The sequence below is a fragment of the Filicampus tigris genome, chromosome 20 (assembly GCF_054856515.1).
Source record: "Filicampus tigris isolate MCC_2025a chromosome 20, RoL_Ftig_1.0, whole genome shotgun sequence".
In the NCBI taxonomy this organism is placed as follows: domain Eukaryota; kingdom Metazoa; phylum Chordata; class Actinopteri; order Syngnathiformes; family Syngnathidae; genus Filicampus; species Filicampus tigris.
In genome coordinates, this window is record NC_141236.1 from 12540247 (window position 1) to 12558426 (window position 18180).

Consider the following 18180-nt stretch of genomic DNA (forward strand, 5'->3'; position numbering starts at 1 on the left):
AGTTGGAGCTCCACAAAGCCACAATTGAGTCATGCCAGAGCTTCACTTTTATTGTTCACATTTACAGATTTTGTATTTGTGTCGAGTACAGCATTAATAAGAGAAAGCCCACCTCACCCGTACAGCAAACACACAATCGTAGGACACGCCTCCTCGCGTTATGTACAGTTTTGGAATCCAAGACGAAGCCCTGGGCCACTCGCCCGCTCGAGGATGAAAAAACACACTGTGGAGTTTCGGGTAACAACACGCATGTACGACAACGTACATGCAAGGGAAGGTAATGCATGAATGGAGACTAGAGTTCTGTAAGGTGAGTCTCTCAAAAAATAGCCTACTGACTTTGTATGGACATGTTTGGTTTGTCGCTCCTGTGAGATTTGGTGAGCATAAAAATAGGAACACTTGAGTGTGATCAGCAGCACCGTGTTGAAAGGCTTGTCACGGCCACTGTGAGAACAATAGGAAGGGGTGACGTCACGAAATGAGGGGCCTGGATGCATTTGCATGAAATCGGAAAAACGTCTCTCTAACCGTCGGGAATGCCAAATTTCATTCCAATCAACTCAACTTGGTTTGAGTAGCGAGAGATGCTCTCATTATACACCACTCACAAAAAAGTTAGGGATGCCTTTCTGAGATGCATCCAGTCTTTCTGTCGCAATCTGGTGATTAACATCAGGTTTCTTGCTAAATGGCCTTTTTTATCAACAAGCATTTGTTTTCCTGACCAGTCGTTCTTAAGTCATTTCACAATGTGGTAGTTGGTTGTGCACTTCAAATATTTCCATTAAGTCCAATTTGTTGTTAACAATATATAGTACGTCACAATCAAACGCAGAAGTTCGGGAAGATGATGCAACCACGACAAAGTTCGCCTGTAAAGTTAATTTGGTATTTAAGGTTCATCTTGGAATGTCACCCCAAAGGCCAACATCCTGAACTTTTTGCAAGTAGTGTTGACCTTGCCTTTGTTCTTATGTGCTGTGTAAAACATTTTCTTACAGTACACCCGCAAAACTTTGAAACGTTAACATAACTTACCTATTGCAATTTTTGGTGGTTGAAAACACTTAAAAAATATATATATATTTGGGTTCATTCTTAAAAAGGAGAAAAAAACAAAAATCGGCTTTAAAAAATGCAATTAAATGTCACATCAGCAACATGGCATTGTTATTGTTGCTCTGTCGACTCATACTGACCACGCGAGGGGGGAAAAAAAGATGAGAAGAGAAGAAGGAAATACTGCGGCGATGAGGGTTACCTTAAACAGCTGCACTGTGTAACGGGGGCAAACTACAGTGATGGGTTCGAAGTGACCACGGGGATTTCCCTCATTTGGAGCGCTTGTCTATCATGGTGTGTGTGTGTGTGTGTGCGTGTGTGTAAATAAATGGCAAAAGGCCAGGGAAGAAAGTGGCCACCAGGAGAAGATCGATGAGGCTCATTTGTTCGCTGCTCTTTGTTTGAGGAGTGTGATGCTACGCCAACGAGCGCTGGCGAGGTTTGATCCGAGGATAGAGCTGCGGAAAACAAAACAAAGCATTTGAGCAAATTGTTTTAAAGGGACGCTCAAAAATTAAGGCTGGGCGATACGGCCTTAAAAACATCCATCGTTGCTAGAAGGGTCAGAGAAGCTGCTAAATATAGCGGTCAAAATCACAAAGTTGGCACCACTGGACCAAATGGATTGACAAAGAAAGAAATCATCCTGACCCGATGCGTTTGAAATTTAAACGAATGAACCGCCCAGCCGCGGTTGCAATTATGAACGTGGGTACCCCCAGCAGGTTGCGCGGCACGTAGCCCTCGGTGTCCTCCAGCTGCGCCCACCACCACTCCGTCTCGCTGTCGTCCTGCCGCCGCAGGATGGTGACGGCGTCTCCCTCACCGAAGGACAGCTCGTCCTGATTCTGAGCCTCGTAGTCCCACAGGGCGTACACCGTACCCTTGTTCATGACGCCCATCTTTTCCTGAACGCCTACGCCGGAAACGGAAGAGCGGAATGAATGTTCGCTTTCAAATCTAGGACTCATTTTGGGAGTTTGCTAGTATTTGTGTATTTTAACAGTTTGCCGCAGTATTTGAAATGTAGAGCTCGACTGTAGTATTTGTTACCGTATAGGAACTGGGAGCACTGGATGTAGCCCTCCTCCATCTCCTCACACTTATCTGCGGCCGTCTCCACGTCGCTGATGGTGCTGGCAAAGATGGCGGCCCCTGACTCCACCAACAACTTGCACAGGTGCACGCTGTTGCACGAGGCGGCGCAGTGGAGTGGGGTCCTGCTCGCAAAAAGGTACATCGACAAATCATAGGCGAGCTTGTCGTGGAGTGCGCGTGCGCGCGTAGGAGGCGGGTCTGACCATCCGTCGCTGTCGGCCGCATTGACGTTGACGCCGAAATCCAGCAGGAACTTGACAATGTGGTGGTGCCCGGCGCACACGGCGTTATGCAGCGGCGTGATGCCTTCGTCATTGGGTTTGCTGGGATTCTCCACCTGGAGCGGAGGAGGACACGGGTCAGCGGAAGCCGTTGCTCTTGATGCAACGCCAGGGTTGGCAAACGCACCTCGTAGATGATCCTCTGGACCAGGTCAAACTCTCCCTCCAATGAGGCATCCAGCAGGAGGGCCAGAGGGTTGAACTTCACCCGGAAGCCGTGGCCGGTGCGCTCAGACTCTGGCTTCTTCAGGTTTGTGCGCTTGGGGGAGAGGAAATAAGAGTTCTTAAAAAATAAAGAAATAAAATTTAAAAAAAAAATTGGACTGAGAAAAGAGCCTTGTGGAATACCACTAGTATCTATCTGAATTTGTGAATAGCAAACCAGAAATATGAAGGACAATATTATATTTTCCGATATTTTGGAGGACCCCGGGTAGTTCTGCATATGCACGACTCACCGATGGCTGGGTCAGCACGATACCGCTCTCCTCCGGAGACGTCACCTCAAGCACGGGGCTGGGCAGCAAAGCCTCGGAGCTTTCCACGTTGTTGTTGTTGTCGTCGTCGTCGTCGTCGTCTTCTGGTCCTTCCTCTTCAGCGGGGTCCAAAAGTCCTTCGGGAGGCGGAGGCAGCGGCTGGTTATCGTTCAGGTCCATGGATGAAGCCTCCGAGCCCTGCTCCTCCGACTCGGGCGGCGGCGGCGGCGGCGGGGGCAACATGTCTGAGGGAATGTTGCCATTGTCTGTGTCGGCAGCCGGGTCGCAACCCAGAGAGCCGGCGGGATGCGTCGGTTGATAAAACGGCGTTCCGTTGCCTGCGCCATTGCCGCCGCCCGACCCGGCGCTTCCTTCGATGCCCCCTGCTAGGGTGTTGAATCTCTGGTAGAGAAGTTTCTGGATGTTGGGTCCGCTCGGGCCCTCTGGTTCCGTGATGGAGCTGCGCTTCTTGAGGGGCCTGGGAGCGTTGGCCAGCTTTTTGCGGAGCACCTCCAGGTCGGCGTCGCTTTGGTAGCGCATCGGGGAGTGCACCATGGGCGTGAGCTTGGTGGGGCTGAGCGGCCGGGGTATGTTCTCCACGCTGGGGGGAGGAGCTGACGGCTCCATGTGGCGCAGGCCCTCGTGGTCCTCCATGTCGCCGTCCGGCGTGTCCTCGCCGCTGCCGGGCGGACCCTGGAGCAACGGGAAGGCCCCTCCGGCCGGGACGAAAGGCAGGGGTGAAGGGGGTGTTGAGTTGGGCGGGAGGACAGGCTTCCCATAGACTAGAGACAAAAGTGAGGAGGGTTTAAAACAAAATGAAACATTGTTAGCATCCGTTCTAGGCAGGGGTGTCAAATACATGTTCATTACAGGTCACATGGTAGTTCGTGTTTATAGTGACGTCGTCAATATACACAGTTGCCACGTTGTGCTGCAACATGCCGGGAGAAGTGAGGTCCGATGCAACAATTGTGGCGAAATTCAGAGCAAGAAGAAGCAGAGCAAGAGAAGTACTCTGACAGTATATAGTGTATGCCTCGAAAGTATTGTTGTCTACTGTGTTTTATGTTTTGTTGCGCCGAGTGTGTTAAAGCTGCAGCTGTTTGAAGGTTTCTAATTACTCTAACATCTACAGGTATGCTAAATTATGCTAACCCATCGATCCTATTTGACAGTAAAATGTTAGCATTAAGCTAGCGGACTTTAGTCCGACAAAATGACATGGTTTGGTGCGAGATTTTAGTTTCCTCAAAGTGATGCTATATGATTTTTTACAACCTTTTCTCGACAGAGTGGGAGTGAGAACGGGGGTGTTGGAATGCTTTCAAATGTGTTTAAATAAGTTTAAGGGAAAATTATATTTAAAAAATGTTTCATGTTTTTATTTTGTTCATCTGAAAATTCAGGTTGCTGTTTTGGTGACCCATCATCAGTATTCCCATTCTGTCTCCCTCTCTTAGTCATTGTCTTCTCTTACCTGCTTTGAGTGCAGGTTTGAGTGGCTGACTCTTTGGCGCCGCCTGCTGGAGGTACATATGATAGATGGAGCTGGAGTTCATGGTGGCCGGGCCCTTCCGGGGCGACTGGGGCCGCGACCCCCTGTCCGGAACGAAGGGGCGCACGGCCACGGCCGGCGGGTGCTCCAGCCGCTCGCTCATGCCGGGCGGGAAGAGCGGCGCGTGGGGCTGGAAGGTGGGACTGGGCGGCACCGAGATCCGCTGCTGGATCTGCTGCGACGAAGAGCCGCTGGTGGGTGGCACGCGGGGCCAAGCGGGCGGCGGGGGGTTCGCTAGCTGGCGAGGCGGGGGCAGCGGGGGCGGCGCATCCTTGCGGCGCTCCAAAGAGCTGGCCGAGTTGGCCGAAGAGAGGTGCGAACCGTACGGCGGCGGTTGCGGTTTGGACATGGAAGGGGACGGGGCCATTTTGGAGTCGAGCACCTGCGACAATACGTTCAGACGTCATCGCTGTGACATCACACCGGGAGCGGGGAAAAAAAAGCCGGCGCTCATCCCTGTACGCGTTTAAGAGGATTAGAAGAAAGCACACTGACCTTTTCTGCACTTGAAGCGTTCGGGGGGCCGGAAGCGGGGGTCTTAGCCTGTGAATCCGAGTCTCTTCTCTCAGGGGGTTTTAGGGATGCGCCCGTCTTACCCGCAGGGGGCCAACCAGCGTCGCTGGCTGAAAAGCGAAACAAGCAAGACACGGGCAAGTCAATGCCTGACAGTATGTCCACTAGAGCTCGGTTGGAAAGGCACGTCAAATGCATTCCGCTGGTTCATGACGGAAGCAAAAACAAAACAATACGAATGCGGTTCAACACACGAATGGTTGAAATGAATACATGATAAAGAATGCCTTTTCGTTTTAAAAATGTCACTAGAGATGCGATTGGACTAATGAATACAAACCAAGAACTTGAAAACAATAAAAGTAAATAAAATAGATCATTGCAAAGAAACAAAATAAAAAAAAAAAAAAAAATAGAAAAAAGAAATGAAGCAAGTAGAAGTCGCATGAAATGAAATGAGAAAATACAATTTAAAAAAAGGAAAAAAATACACAAAACGGAAAAAATATTCAAATTAAAATAAAACGCAGGTAGGGTATTTGAAGACTGATAAACTCAAGAGGTGTGGCAAACAACAAGCAAGGAAACAATTATAATTGTGCGACAGTAATAAAAATAATATGATGGACCCACAAGTCTTTTTATAGACTGTAGCGCAAGTTTGGATTACAGTCTTAATGTGAATGGATCGCTGAATAAAGGCCAAACAATGTAAAATAACCTTCATTGGTCCCACAACAGTGAAATTAAAATTTGAGGAACAGTTGAAATCAGACTGCTGTGGGCCCCAAAAGATTATTAGGAGTGTCTAATGAAGGTTTACCATGAACAAGTTGCACTCCTTGTCATGCAGAATGCTCGGGAAACAAAATCGAAATGGCACCAAGTTAAACATCAGGCGATGCTACAAAATTAGGAGGGGGAAAGAAAAAAAAAAACCTGTGGGTGTGGACGATGACAACACAACTCAGTGAATCTTCCTGTGAGCTTATAAAAAGCACACAAGGAAGGCATCGACGACGACGAACATTTGCACATCAAAGTGTTTCAAGATGGCAGTGACGTGCTACTTTGATGTGACCCCCGAGGAAACATTGACGCAAAACAACTGAGCTGCCACAGCTGCGCATGCGAGCTTGAAACACGAAGATGAGGTCATTGCGGTGCTAAAAATGTTGGAATAACCAAAACGGGTTAGGCAGGGTGAATATTGAGCATTCAACTTCGGGGGTTCCACTTGCAGTTGATTTTTTTTTTTTTTTTTTTTAAGCAGATGGTTAAGGCGGCTGAGCGGGGGGCAAAGCTAACTGAAGCGGGGCGCCACGCCCACTGCGCACTCACGGGACGTGCCGTCAGAGCCAGTGGAGGCTCCCGGGCCCGGGCGAGACTCCGGAAGGGGCGGGGGCAGCGGGTCCACGACGATGTCTAAATCAGACACCTTCCAGGGGCCGCCGGCGGGCTTTTGCGCGCCGCCGTCTGCGAGCGTCCGCCCCGCGCCCCGCCGACCCAGCGAGACAGAAACACCACGGACGACAACCACATGAGAGGAGAGGAAAAAGTGGAAAAGGGGGGGGGGAGTCACAGTGTAGACAACAACAAGCACAACAACAGCACACACAGGAAGAGAGCCGAGTTAGAGAGGAGGACGGAAACCGCAGGAGTCAAGTACAGGTGGGGGGAACATCAACCAGGAAGTCAGGAATAGGACGCAAACAGTTGGTCATGCAAAGGAGTTGAATGGACGCGGGGCTATTTCGACACTCTCTGGCCATTTCATCAAGTGCACCCGCACTGACATCCGAAACAAGAACTGCTCTGTCACAGGCCCTAAAGATCATCAAACGGTGCCGGTGCGCCGGGTGAAGTGTACGTTGAGCAAATATTACAATGCGTACTGTGTACACAGGTGGACAAAATTGGCGTTGATGAAAAGGAAAACCCACAATGGTCACTGAAGTAACTTAAAACTGACAACTGTAATAATACAGAAAAAAAAAAAAAAAAAAAAAAAAAGACTTCAGTTGGACCACTTTGGACAAACCTGATTTGGCGCGGCCTTGGTTGGCTTGGTTGTTGACACCCAAAGTTTGCGGCTTGAGCGGTTCGGGCGGCAAGGCGTAGCCCGCGTCCTGCCGGGTCGGCACGGGAACTTGGATGTAGGGGCCCACGGCGGCCACGCGGCCCAGCGTGCCGGCGGCCGGCTGCGGGGAGGGCGGCCCGTTGGCCCTGTTGAGCTGCAGGGAGGAGATATGCTGAATATCAATCACAAGAGTCAGGAAAGGGGGAAAAAAAAAAAAAAAAGTGAATTCAAATCACATTTGGGGTGTTCTGGCGGACATTGGTAAGAGACTTTGAGATGTGTTGAGCGCTTCTAGCCTTACAGGGAGGTTCTCTTTTTGACGTGCCTCAGCTTTTTTCTTGTAGAGGCGCTCCCGCAGCTCGCTGATGCGCTTGTCCATGAGCGTCACCTCCATGTTGCGCTTGTTGAGGAGCTCCTTCTGCTGCTGCAGCTTGCTGTTCTGCTCCTGGTTCAGTTTGTTGCGGATCTGGAAAGGTGACACGTCGGTTCATGACAGCGGACCGATGCTAATGGCTTTTCCCCCATTTGATCTTAGCATTACGCTAGCCGACTTCTCGCCGGAGCCACCGGGGATTCCTGGAAAAAGTGCATTTTCCCGAACGGCCGCCGTATTTCCGGGAATGAACCTCCCGCCGCCCCTACCCCTGCCCCCCCCCTCCCCCATCCCCAGCAGTACGAGAGCCGTGCAGTACCTGGAGCTCCTGGTAGAGCTTCCGTAGCTCCAGAGCAGCAGCGCCGGTCACTTGGCCACCCAGCGCGGTCTGGACGCCGTTGAGTTTGCCCCGACGCAGGTCCTCCAGCTGCAGGCTGAGCTGCTCCACCCGCAGCACGGCCGCCTGCAGCTCGGCCTGCTTCTCCTGGAACAGGCCGCTCACCTGCTCGATCTCTGCCGCTGGATGGGGACCGAAGATCCGATCAGGTTGTGAACCGTTGCGTCGGGAAAGCTTAACACAGGCATAGAAAAAGTCGGCGGCGGACAGCTATACATACACAGGTTGCCGTTGATGACCTTGCTGTAGTCCACCTGACCCCGCATGGCCCGGATCTTCTTGAGCTTGGCCTCCTGGCTCTCGACGCGCTCCTTCAGCCGCTGCAGCTTCTCGCTCTCGGTGGCCGTCTGCTGCTGGCGCCGCTCCTGCTGCTTCAGGTAGCGCAGACGCTGCTCCTTCAGTGGGGGGGGGACATCATCGACAGGGGGCGCTAAAGCCATTATGGGAATGCTACGATGTGTACCTGACCTTGCAAACAATAACGCTTGGATACAGCGGTACATACAAGGCGGCTGTTTCGCCCACGACGGCGCCGTTCGTATATCTGCCTGTCGCAAAAATCTGCGGCTCATAGCGATCGTTTTTGTGGCTTTTTTTTGCTGTACAGTGTGACCTGTATACAGGACAATGTGTTGCAAAAGTGGATATTAATTAGGGCTGTCAAAGTTAAAGCATTAACTACGGGGATTCATTTAGATTTCATAACGCACTAAAAAAAATAACTCAGTTAACTCAGTTTTATTGACTCTGCTCACTTTGCAGCCAAACTTACAGGAGAGTCGCAAAGACTCTTTAAATAGTTTTACTTTAAAAAGATGCTTGACGGCTCATTGGAGAAATCCGAAATAACATGCACACTTTGCACGGGCAAATTCAAATACCATAATAGTTGTACGTCTTTGGTGTATCGTTCAACTGTTGTACTTTACAGGAAAAGAATCGTATTCAAGGATCAAAGAAAGCTGTTACAACAGTTTTTGCATATAAACATACTTTTATTTTTTTCCACATTAATTGCACGATTTTACTCAAGTAAATATCGGTTTCTAGCTTCTTAAAACATTGCAGTTGAAAAATACGATTAATCGCGATCGATTATGAAAAATGTTGCGATTAATTTGTTTGAAAAATTGAATCGCTTGACAGCACTCATTTTAATACATTTCAAATGTGTTTAAAGCGCGCGGGGAGGGTAAAACCACTCAACACAAATGAAAAGATTGAAAGCTCTCTACTGAACGCACACAATTAAACGCTAGGCTGTGTCGAGGCTGCGTGAAGGCTGAGGCAGGTCAAATGACTTCATCGCTCCATCCAACTGAGAAGTGCTCCAGTTATCAGGCGCTAAAATAGGAAGCGACAGGCCCAGCTTTCCAAATGACTGCAGGGCTTGGAGGGGCGGGGCCTACTTTTCCGGCGCGAGTTGCATCGGTGGGCTTCGTCTCGCGTGACTGATTGACATGCTGCGATGATGCGTCGGAATGCACGACAAAAAAAAAAAAAAAAAAGAAAAAATTCATATCACCTAGCTTACTCATACTTGATTCCTAATAAAGTGTGTCGCCCGCTTTCCAATTCATGTTGCATTCTCCAAACCATCCATGCCCGAATAAGCGCACGAGGTCAGACAGGACAATCCCGGCACGGTGACTCATGCTGCGTCCCACCTCGCTTGTTACGTAATGTTTGACCGAGGACGGGGTCGCGGGCAGAGGTTTGGGAGCAACGTTCTCTCGAAAACAAAAAGGCGGTGGCCATAGCGGGAGGCCGTTAGCCGCGCGCATTTTTGCGATACGCCTATATAAAAAAAAAAAAATGACGACTGCTACTTTCCAACAACCAAGCTCTGCACTCCAAAAACTCGTATGCTAAGCTAGCACTTAAAATGGGACAAATTCATCACTTTTCTCAAGGTTCTCAACAGAAACTCATCATAATTTCAAACGGAAAACAAGCAGATTTAAGAATTAAAATTTCAAGAGGATAGCTCACGCTAAGACAGCGAGCGTGAGGTTTGATGACGGATGAGAGGCTCGCCCACGAGCGGATGGGGGGGGGGGGGGCGGGGGGGGGGGGGGCGAATAAAACATTCATTGGGCGTTTAAAAGACTAACGACGCTACCTTGGCGACGAGCATCTGCTGCTGAGCCTCAATCTGCTGCTGCTGTCTCGTGGCCATCTCCTGCAGCTCGGAAAGCGTGAGCTCCACGCGCTGGTTGCCTACCTGCACGCAAGCGCACAAGGACTGCGTTCAACTAACAGTACACAAACATAGTACAGGCAAAATATGCAGCAATAAAAAAAAAAAAAAAAAAAGAATAGGCTAATGGGAACGTCCATATTAAGCCCTTTCGGAATGCTGCGATTCAGGCTTTGTGTGGAACTTTAGTTCCAACAATGGCGCCATTGGAAAACGCACTTGGCTTACGTTCTGCACGCGTAAACGGTTGCGATTCCATTTTCAACGTCGGCGGCGGTGAGCCAGTTCAACAACGGAACCCCTACCTAGCGTTTGTGAAGGCATTTGAATCTCACAGGACTCCCCAAGGAGAGGAATGAGGCAACTCAAACGAGGCAGACAAGGCCAAGCGGGCGAGGCTCCGCGCGGCCACGCCCCAAGAGGCGCCGAGGCGAGCGACGCCGCATCGGTGTCGATTCCCCCGAGGGAGAAGACCGCGCCCTCCCTCGGACGGTGACGGAGATGGGAAAGCCGCCCGACTGATCCAACCTCAAAGCACGAGGGATGTCATTCCAGCTCGGGCACAAAAGCATTCCGCAAAGAAAAGATTCTTGGAGGTCTTGCCTCGCTCGTTGATGCATTAAACGCCGTGCGGCTCAAATCCAAATTTGTTCCCCCCCCCCCGAGCCACGTACGCTCTCGACGAGGCTTCACGAGGGCCGCGTGCTCGCGCCGCTCGTCGCAGACAACCACCCGGAAGTTGGGTCTGGATCCCAAGGCAATGATCCTCTTAGGGGGCTCTTATGTCATCGCGCATATAATCCCTTCAATCCAATATTTGCTTGGGAACCTGGACGCAATTTATCCTCGCCACTTAGGGGGTCAAAAGGCAGCTTGTGGAGTCGTTGCACAGTCAGGAAGCGCTTATGTCGCTTTCGCAGAGCGGACGAGTCAAAACGAGTCTTTTTTTTTGGGGGGAGGATACCAAATGCGTAGCTTGAGTGCTCTTGTGCAACCAGACAAATTTGGGCTTGGAAATAAAGCCCATTGGCTCCGTTCTCCACAGCGCTTCTCTTTAGCCCGGAGGACAAATTACTTTCAATTCCTTGACCGCCTCACTTTGCTATTGTGAAATCTGGGACAGATGGTCCGAGCCAGGGAGCAAGAGAGGACGCCGTGCCGGAGGCTGCTTTTATCCGACACATCTGCGCGCACGCGCGCGCGCGGACAAGACGCACCCTCAAACTGCGCCTTAACATGTTTACTACGCCAGCCGTTTGCACCGCTAACAGGGTTGCTCTTCAAAAGCCAATTCAAGTCATGCACTACAAATTTGGTGAAGCAAAATTATACCAGTGGCATAATACCAAAGAATGTTCCCCTTTTTAATCCGTGGCCATGAAAACACCCAACACTGGAGTTATCGTTTGATTTTTGTGGAAAAGGTTCAGCAGATCAACAGAAAGCAGGCCCATTGAGAAAATTATAAATTACCGAGCCGCTTATCCACTTTTTGTGGATTTTTTTTCCCTCGTGTTACAATTATCAGCGTCGTAAAAATTGGACGAACGGCGACGGGTGGCTTTTCTGCCCGTCAAATTTCAAAAAAGCGGCAAGTGCGCGGGCGGGCTTTTAACCCCGTTGCCAGAGTCTCACCCCGTTGTCGTTGCGCTTCTCTCCGGCGTTGCCGCTCCTCCGACCCGTTTGATCCTGGGACTGCTGACTCCCTGCGCGGGCACAGTCGCCACGGGTGGCGTGTCAGGAAGAAGGCAAGCGGGGTGATACTCGCTCACACACACACACACACACACTCATGGTCACCGAGCACTGTCAGTTTGAAGATGAGATCGCGCATGACACGAGGGACAGAAAAACAGGGACGAGCTATGCTGACTAACTCCGGACTTTTTCCAAAAATGGCAAAAGCCTGACACAAACACATGAATATATGATGCTAAACTACACGGGAAAATACAGACTACTGACAGTTGTTTTAGACTTTACAATATACCGGCAGTGACAGTTCTAAACACCAACTTCAAAAAAAAAAAAAAAAGATAATCAATATTAACGCACTGAAGGAACCACATGTGCAACTGCAGCTTGAGCAAGAGTGAAAGCGTGAGAGGCAAAAAATAAAAAATGACGACAAGAGCGAGCAGGAAGACGCATGCGGAATTCCCTGACGCCGCTCTCGCCCAAACTGGGGAAGGCGGAGACCCCCTTCAAAGGGGGGGCGGGGCAAAAAGACTCACCCTGATCGCTGCTCTCAGTCGGCGAATCTTCGTGGCGCAGGAAGAACTTGACCTCCTGCTTGCGGGGGCCCCATTTCTGGAGATGTTCATACATCATGTGCTCAAACGGGATGGCTCGCTCTGCAGACGCGACAAACACGTCAGTCAGCGAGGCGCCGCTTTGCCGTCCATCGCTTTTGCAGTTTGGAGTCGTTCTACTAACGTGGGGATTGGCAGCGGTCCGACATAAATGGCAGCGTGTTGGCGGCGTGGGCATGATTTGCTGCGGTCAGCTGATTGCAGCGGCGCAGAACAAATCACTCAGGCGACAACAGCGCACAAGAGGTTGTCTGATTTTGGGGGGATTTTTGGGAGAGGAGACGTGTTTTGTCTGGCACTAGCCCGACCTAAGCCCCCCGTTTGGCCGGGATGGTGCTTTCAACAGAGGAGAGGGGAAAAAAAAACAAAAAAAAAAAACGAGAGAACGCTGATATCACCCATTGCGTCAGCGCGGCGACGGAAGCAAATTGTTTGCGAGGAATGCGTTGTGACAGCGCTGTGGACTACAACGGCACGTAATCCCTTTCAGATGCTCAAGTTTGACCGTTTAAGAGGATTAGGCCAACTTTCTTCTGTTTGTTTGAATTCATGGGCAAATCACCATGGAGCTTTCTTCAGTGCGGCAGCCGCACCCGGATGGCATGTCGGTCGATTCGCCGGGGAAGGCGAACGGCCGGGCGAGAGTCAAGTATCGGGGTGTCTGCATGCCGGTCAAAACCAAACCGAAATAAGCAAGAAAAAGCAGCGCAAAAGAAAAGAAAGAAACAAAAACAAACAAGAGGCAAACGACCGCTGGCCTTACCGTTGCCTCTCCAGACCTCAGCCAGGTGGCAGCCGCTTTCGCCCGGCTCTTTGCAGAACTCGACGACATCGCGGCACGTGGTCTCGGGGGTGATGGGCACCTCCGTCAGGGCCTGCTCGCCGTCGCTGAGGTACACCGTCAATATCATCTGAAGGGGACAAGGACACAAAGTGCCAGGATTGTTTGGCGCTAACATGGACTCTGTCACAAATACAGGATCAGGACAATTTTTAAAAAAAAATAAATAAATAAAAAACACATTTCCTATATACAAGCGTTTTCCTGTTCCAGTTCCAGTACTGAGACAACCAGTCGTATGAAATAGCCCATGTTAGCGGCACGTGTCTGCGCATGCCGCAGCCATTGACGATGGTTAGAGCTTCAACACGCACAGTTTGAACGGCGCCGTTAAGCATTGCAACGCGTGTCCCTGCGCGCTTCTGCTCCGTGCATATCGGTCGAATTTTTGAGCCGACGCCCCTTTCGGTGAAAACATTGAAAAGGCGGAATTATATCTTCCAACTTGACACGACAAGGGCATTCGAATGAGCTTTGTACGTGCGTCTGTCAGGCTGCGCGCTACAAGGTGAAGGGGCAAAGTACACTCAATGCCGCCCTGGCCAAAGAGCAGCTTTTTAAAATATGTAAAAGTCAAGCCAAAGATTTTAGCCAGTGATAAAGCGGAGGACACGCATGCCCTGCGAATCAGCAAAGGCCCGATTGCCGGACGCCCTAAAAACATGATTTTTTCCTTTCAGTTGAGGCTGACGATCATCAATGTTAAAACTGTGCAATATTTACAATTTAAAAAAAAAAAACTCGTGTGTGTGTGTGTGTTTGGTCAACACAGAGGTGGGTCAAGCCACTGGCTCAGTGATTGTGACGTGAAAAAAACATTTGGAAGTGAGCTGAAACTGTGGTTGACAAGCAAAGAGTTAGCCTAGCGTATTGCTTCTACTGCGTCCAAACTACGAGGACGCTCGCAATTGTTGGTAGGGATGATGCTCATGTAAAAAAAAAAAAAGAAAAAAATCGGTTTAAGATTTAATAGCGGAATGCTGAAATGTTCTGAAAATACGCTTTGAAGCTCCGGCGGGGCATTGAGCGAGCTTGACGTCACTGCGCCATGCGTTTATGGCGCTCTTCACACTCCATCACGGTCAGAGAACACAAAGAAAAAAAAAAAAATCAAAGCGACCTATGAATTTCCGCTGGAGGAATTTCTCCCGGTCAAAGTGACTCATGGCTGACATTTTCCAGCGGGTGGCTTCTGATCCGAAACGATTGGATCCAATAGGAGTGTGGATATACAAGGTCAATAAGTTACTAGAAATCCAAAAAAAAATAACAGACAAGAACATGTCATCTTTAAGCGCAACCCTTTCAAAGTTTCTCGAGGGACACCAGAAGGTAACGACATGTTGCTCCCACACAAACTTTCAAGCACCATCCAAGTCCATCAAAAGGGAAAACATGAAGAACGCATCATATATTGCTCGGCTGGACACCGGCTTATAAGTGTCGAGTGCCTCAAAAGTATGTAAAGGCAACATTCACAAGAATCCATAATCACTCAATAAGCCTTAAACCGGCCGCTCCGAGCGAGCGAGCGCTGGCGAGATACCAACCGCCCTCACTAAGTTGCGTCTGCCGGCGCTTCTGCCTCTCCCAAGCGCCCTCCTTTTGCGTCTGATCTCCCGCTTTGGCGGCCGCTGGCGCTCCTTGGCCCAGACGGCGTTGTCCTTGGACAGACTCAGCAGGCTGCGCAACACGATGGTCACGAACCGCTTCATCGTCGACGGCGACGGGACCGCGAGGAGACGGCCGACGTCGGCAAAGTGACGGCGAAGCTCTTGTGCCGCAGAGGACACTTGGGAGGTGGGGGGGGGGGGGGGCATTGGCTTTCTCAGAGGGAGGGGTGGGGTTGGGGGGGGGGGTTAGAGGGTTAGAAAGCAACAAACGCACTGAGGGAGAAGGGAGAGAGAGCGTTGCCTTGATCAAAGTGTTTGGGGAAGGAGGGCATTTCTTCGTTTTGGTTTGCGTGTGGTTGCGGGTGTAATTCTTATCTTTGTTGCAAGTGTTGAGTAGCTAAAAAAATAAGTTATTATTTGTAATATATATATATATATTTTTTTTATTAAATCGGTTGAGTCATCGAGCCCTAAATCATATTCACAGTAAATATTTGATTTAAAAAAACACTTGGAGCCCATAAATATCGATCAAACAAATGAAAAACTTCCAAGTACGGCGGTAACCGAGCATGCAAACGTAGTTTGTTAAGAGCATCGAAAAAAAAATGAAGGATTCTTCAAATACAATAACAAGTGTTATTTTTGTCAAGAAACAAACGTAAACCTCTATCAAGCAGAACTACATTTCCAGATAAAATGCTGCCTTCAAAAATGTGCATTAGAGACTGCCAGAGAGGAAGTCACATGAATAATGCAAAAAAAAAAAAAAAGCGTCTAGGCGGTTGGGTATCAAGCCAGCTTGAACATTAAACATGTCAAACGTCTGATAACAATAAAAAAAAAATGCCACTGTGGAGGCCCGCCGACGACAAATTGGACATTCCAGTGTTAATTACGGCGGTAAATCGCGCTGAGCGCAGCTCGGCCGCGTGAGATTAACGCCGGCTGACAATTTACTCGGCCCCTCACAACAGAGGCCTGCAGTGGATGTGCTGGCGTCCCATTGGCTGCGGCCGTCACGCAAGGCAGCCGAGCCAGCGCAGGCGCCGCTATCTGCTCCGCTGACTCTTTGACTTGATAGCCTGGTGGTGCCACGGGGTGCAAACGTCCAGCGGGGGACGCCTACGCTCGCCTTCCCTGGGAAAACATTCTTCCACTAAGTCCAACCAATGGAAAAGTCCTCACTGGATTTCCTGATGAATATTAATAATTGGTCATATCCATACATCCATTTTCTTTTGAGGCTTGTCCTCATTAGGGCGGAGTCTATCCCAGCTGACTTTGGGGCGAAAGAAGAAAGGACTAGCACATATAGAAAAATGTTCAGTCCTACCAAAGCAATGGACATGAAACTCATTCACCGCTGTGGACCTTTGATTTCTCCACTTTTTGGTCACAACCCCATGTTTTGGCTGAAACCAAACCAAACACATGTTGCACCAAATTCAGTTAAATGTAGCAAGTCGCCCTCCCTGTAAGGAGAGACGAGCACTAGTCCCACAATTCATTCTGGTTTTGTTCACCAAGACGGTAACAATAGGACGTCCGGACAAAGCGCTGCTCCCGTTTGCGTATTATGTTCTTTGGTACCGTGATTTGTTGGAGTAGATTCTCAGTCATCCAGGTCATGGTAATTCACAAAAGGTCAAGTATTCAAATCAACGCAACTGGACTCTTGGTGGTTACACACCTTCACATCAAAAGGATCTTCAGTTCTGAATTGTGCGACAACACTATCTAAACACTAATTCCTTTTTTTTTTTCTCCATATATCTTTTCAGATAACCATGGCAGGTACTTTTACCAACTAAAGTGGCTAATCAAAGTGTACCAGAAGACTGACAATTCTGAAAAGTTCAACATAAATGGGCTGAAGAATTTAACACACTCACACCAAGTTGATTACCAATTGACAGATTAAGCGTTACATTTCATCCCATTTTGATCAACCCGGTTCACTACTTTTTCACATTTCTCTACACAGTAGTAGGTCAACTTTGGCATACATGTGATGCTACTGAGGCAAAACTACTAGCAGCTACTAGTTTATGACACATGCCTAAAAGTCATGTCTACAAGTGCAGCACAGTAATTGTATTCTAATCAGCAAAAAGTTAGTGCTTTTTCTAGTGTCTCCTTGTCGTCCTACTTGTAAGTACAAAGTGCAACTAGTACATGGACCTGGGCCTGGGCCTTAAACTTATCAAGGTTTCGAATAAAAGCTCAAATGGCTTTCCACACATTTGCACAAATGATGAAAGGTGGGGGTCACACCTACCGGCATCATATTGGCAGGTCCAAATTGGCATCAGCAAAAGTGGCGATAAGCAAATCGGCGATGCTCCCACCTTGCCTGAGAGGAATACAGTGTGGTCACACAGAACCAAGCGGCCTTTCGGATCGCTCTCTGAAACAAACACAACAAAATAGAACATGAATATAACGTGACAGTGGCTGGATGCACAATTATAGAAGCAACGCGTGATGTCAACAAATGGCTTTAAATGGCCCAGGCGTGGCTCCCGGACAGCTGCTGCTGCTGCTGCTCTGAGCTCAGCGAGAAAACGCCTCCAAAGACATGACAGAGGCATTATTAGGAAATGAAAGAAGCCTGGAATGTACTCACCACTCTTTACTGTCATAGACGAACCATTGTCTGGTGGAGTAAATACGTGCGTCGCAGTTGTTGAGGGGCGTTTAGGCAAGCCAAGCGAGCCAACTGTCATCCATCCATCCAGCTAGCTCGGCCAGCTAGCGTCGCCTCGCCAAGATGCTAACCCGCGCAAGCTGCCTCCAGATGCGGCGCGACACGGGCGAGATATCGCCGCCCTCGCCGGTTAGGCTCGGCGTTGGGTGTCGCCGTCGACGGAGAGGCCCGAAAATGGGGAGAAAATGTGGTCGGGCGACTCGTTCTCGGTTAGCGAATATGGCGAATCATGGTTAGCTGCTTACTTAGCCGACAAGCAGGAGTGCGAGAAAATCGACTGCGGTGTTGTTGACGGCGACCAGGCGGGCGGTGCTTACGCTGCTGGAGGGGCGGTGCTTAGTTACGCGAGAAGCGAGAGTGTCAACCGGAAGGTTACAAGTGCTATAAAAATAAAATAAAGATTAACAACACTTGCTGGTCCATTACTACATCAAGTTAGGGGTTCCTGTGCATTATAATCGACAAATAAACGCGGTAAAGGGAATTTTGGTGCTTGCAAGGATTGACGATAATGATAGATCCTTTATCGGACACACCATTCATACATGACAAAGCGTTGTACTAGTGCGTTTAAATTTAATTATGCATGGAGTGTGCTATTTGCCTTAACTAGTAAGACTACTCATTCCACGAGTGCAGCTTCGCCTCAAGAATAATGTAGTT

The 18180-nt window shown here is 49.4% G+C and overlaps 1 protein-coding gene across 10 annotated transcripts; it reads right to left on the reverse strand.

The window, feature by feature from the left end:
- Positions 1–29: 29 nt before the first annotated feature.
- ppp1r13bb (protein phosphatase 1, regulatory subunit 13Bb) lies at positions 30–17840 on the reverse strand. Of its 10 annotated transcripts, none has more exons than XM_086019124.1 (19): positions 17437–17840; positions 17089–17217; positions 13117–13264; positions 12276–12395; positions 11677–11747; positions 9964–10065; positions 8062–8230; positions 7764–7963; positions 7373–7537; positions 7033–7243; positions 6333–6467; positions 4974–5101; positions 4401–4860; positions 2906–3705; positions 2575–2706; positions 2370–2503; positions 2122–2288; positions 1785–1984; positions 30–1526 (listed from the first exon to the last, which is right to left on the reverse strand). In XM_086019124.1, exons 2-19 carry the CDS (start codon positions 17095–17097, stop codon positions 1485–1487), a joined length of 3393 nt encoding a protein of 1130 aa, XP_085875250.1. In that variant the 5' UTR covers positions 17098–17217; positions 17437–17840; the 3' UTR covers positions 30–1484. The 10 variants fall into 10 exon arrangements, with proteins under 10 accessions (XP_085875250.1, XP_085875255.1, XP_085875248.1 ...); XM_086019129.1 differs by having other exon boundaries at positions 7033–7225; positions 7397–7537; positions 8062–8239; XM_086019122.1 differs by having other exon boundaries at positions 8062–8239.
- Positions 17841–18180: the final 340 nt, after the last annotated feature.

Bases quoted from the DNA above. Each gene is read 5' to 3' on its own strand.
- ppp1r13bb (XM_086019133.1), bottom strand. From the start codon at position 14,909: ATGAAGCGGTTCGTGACCATCGTGTTGCGCAGCCTGCTGAGTCTGTCC. The intron at 10,066-11,676 runs GTGAGACTCTGG...GCTTGCGTGCAG, and splicing joins AGAAGCGCAACGACAACGGG to GTAGGCAACCAGCGCGTGGA. The intron at 1,985-2,121 runs GTAACAAATACT...TTTCCGGCGTAG, and splicing joins GTGCTCCCAGTTCCTATACG to GCGTTCAGGAAAAGATGGGC.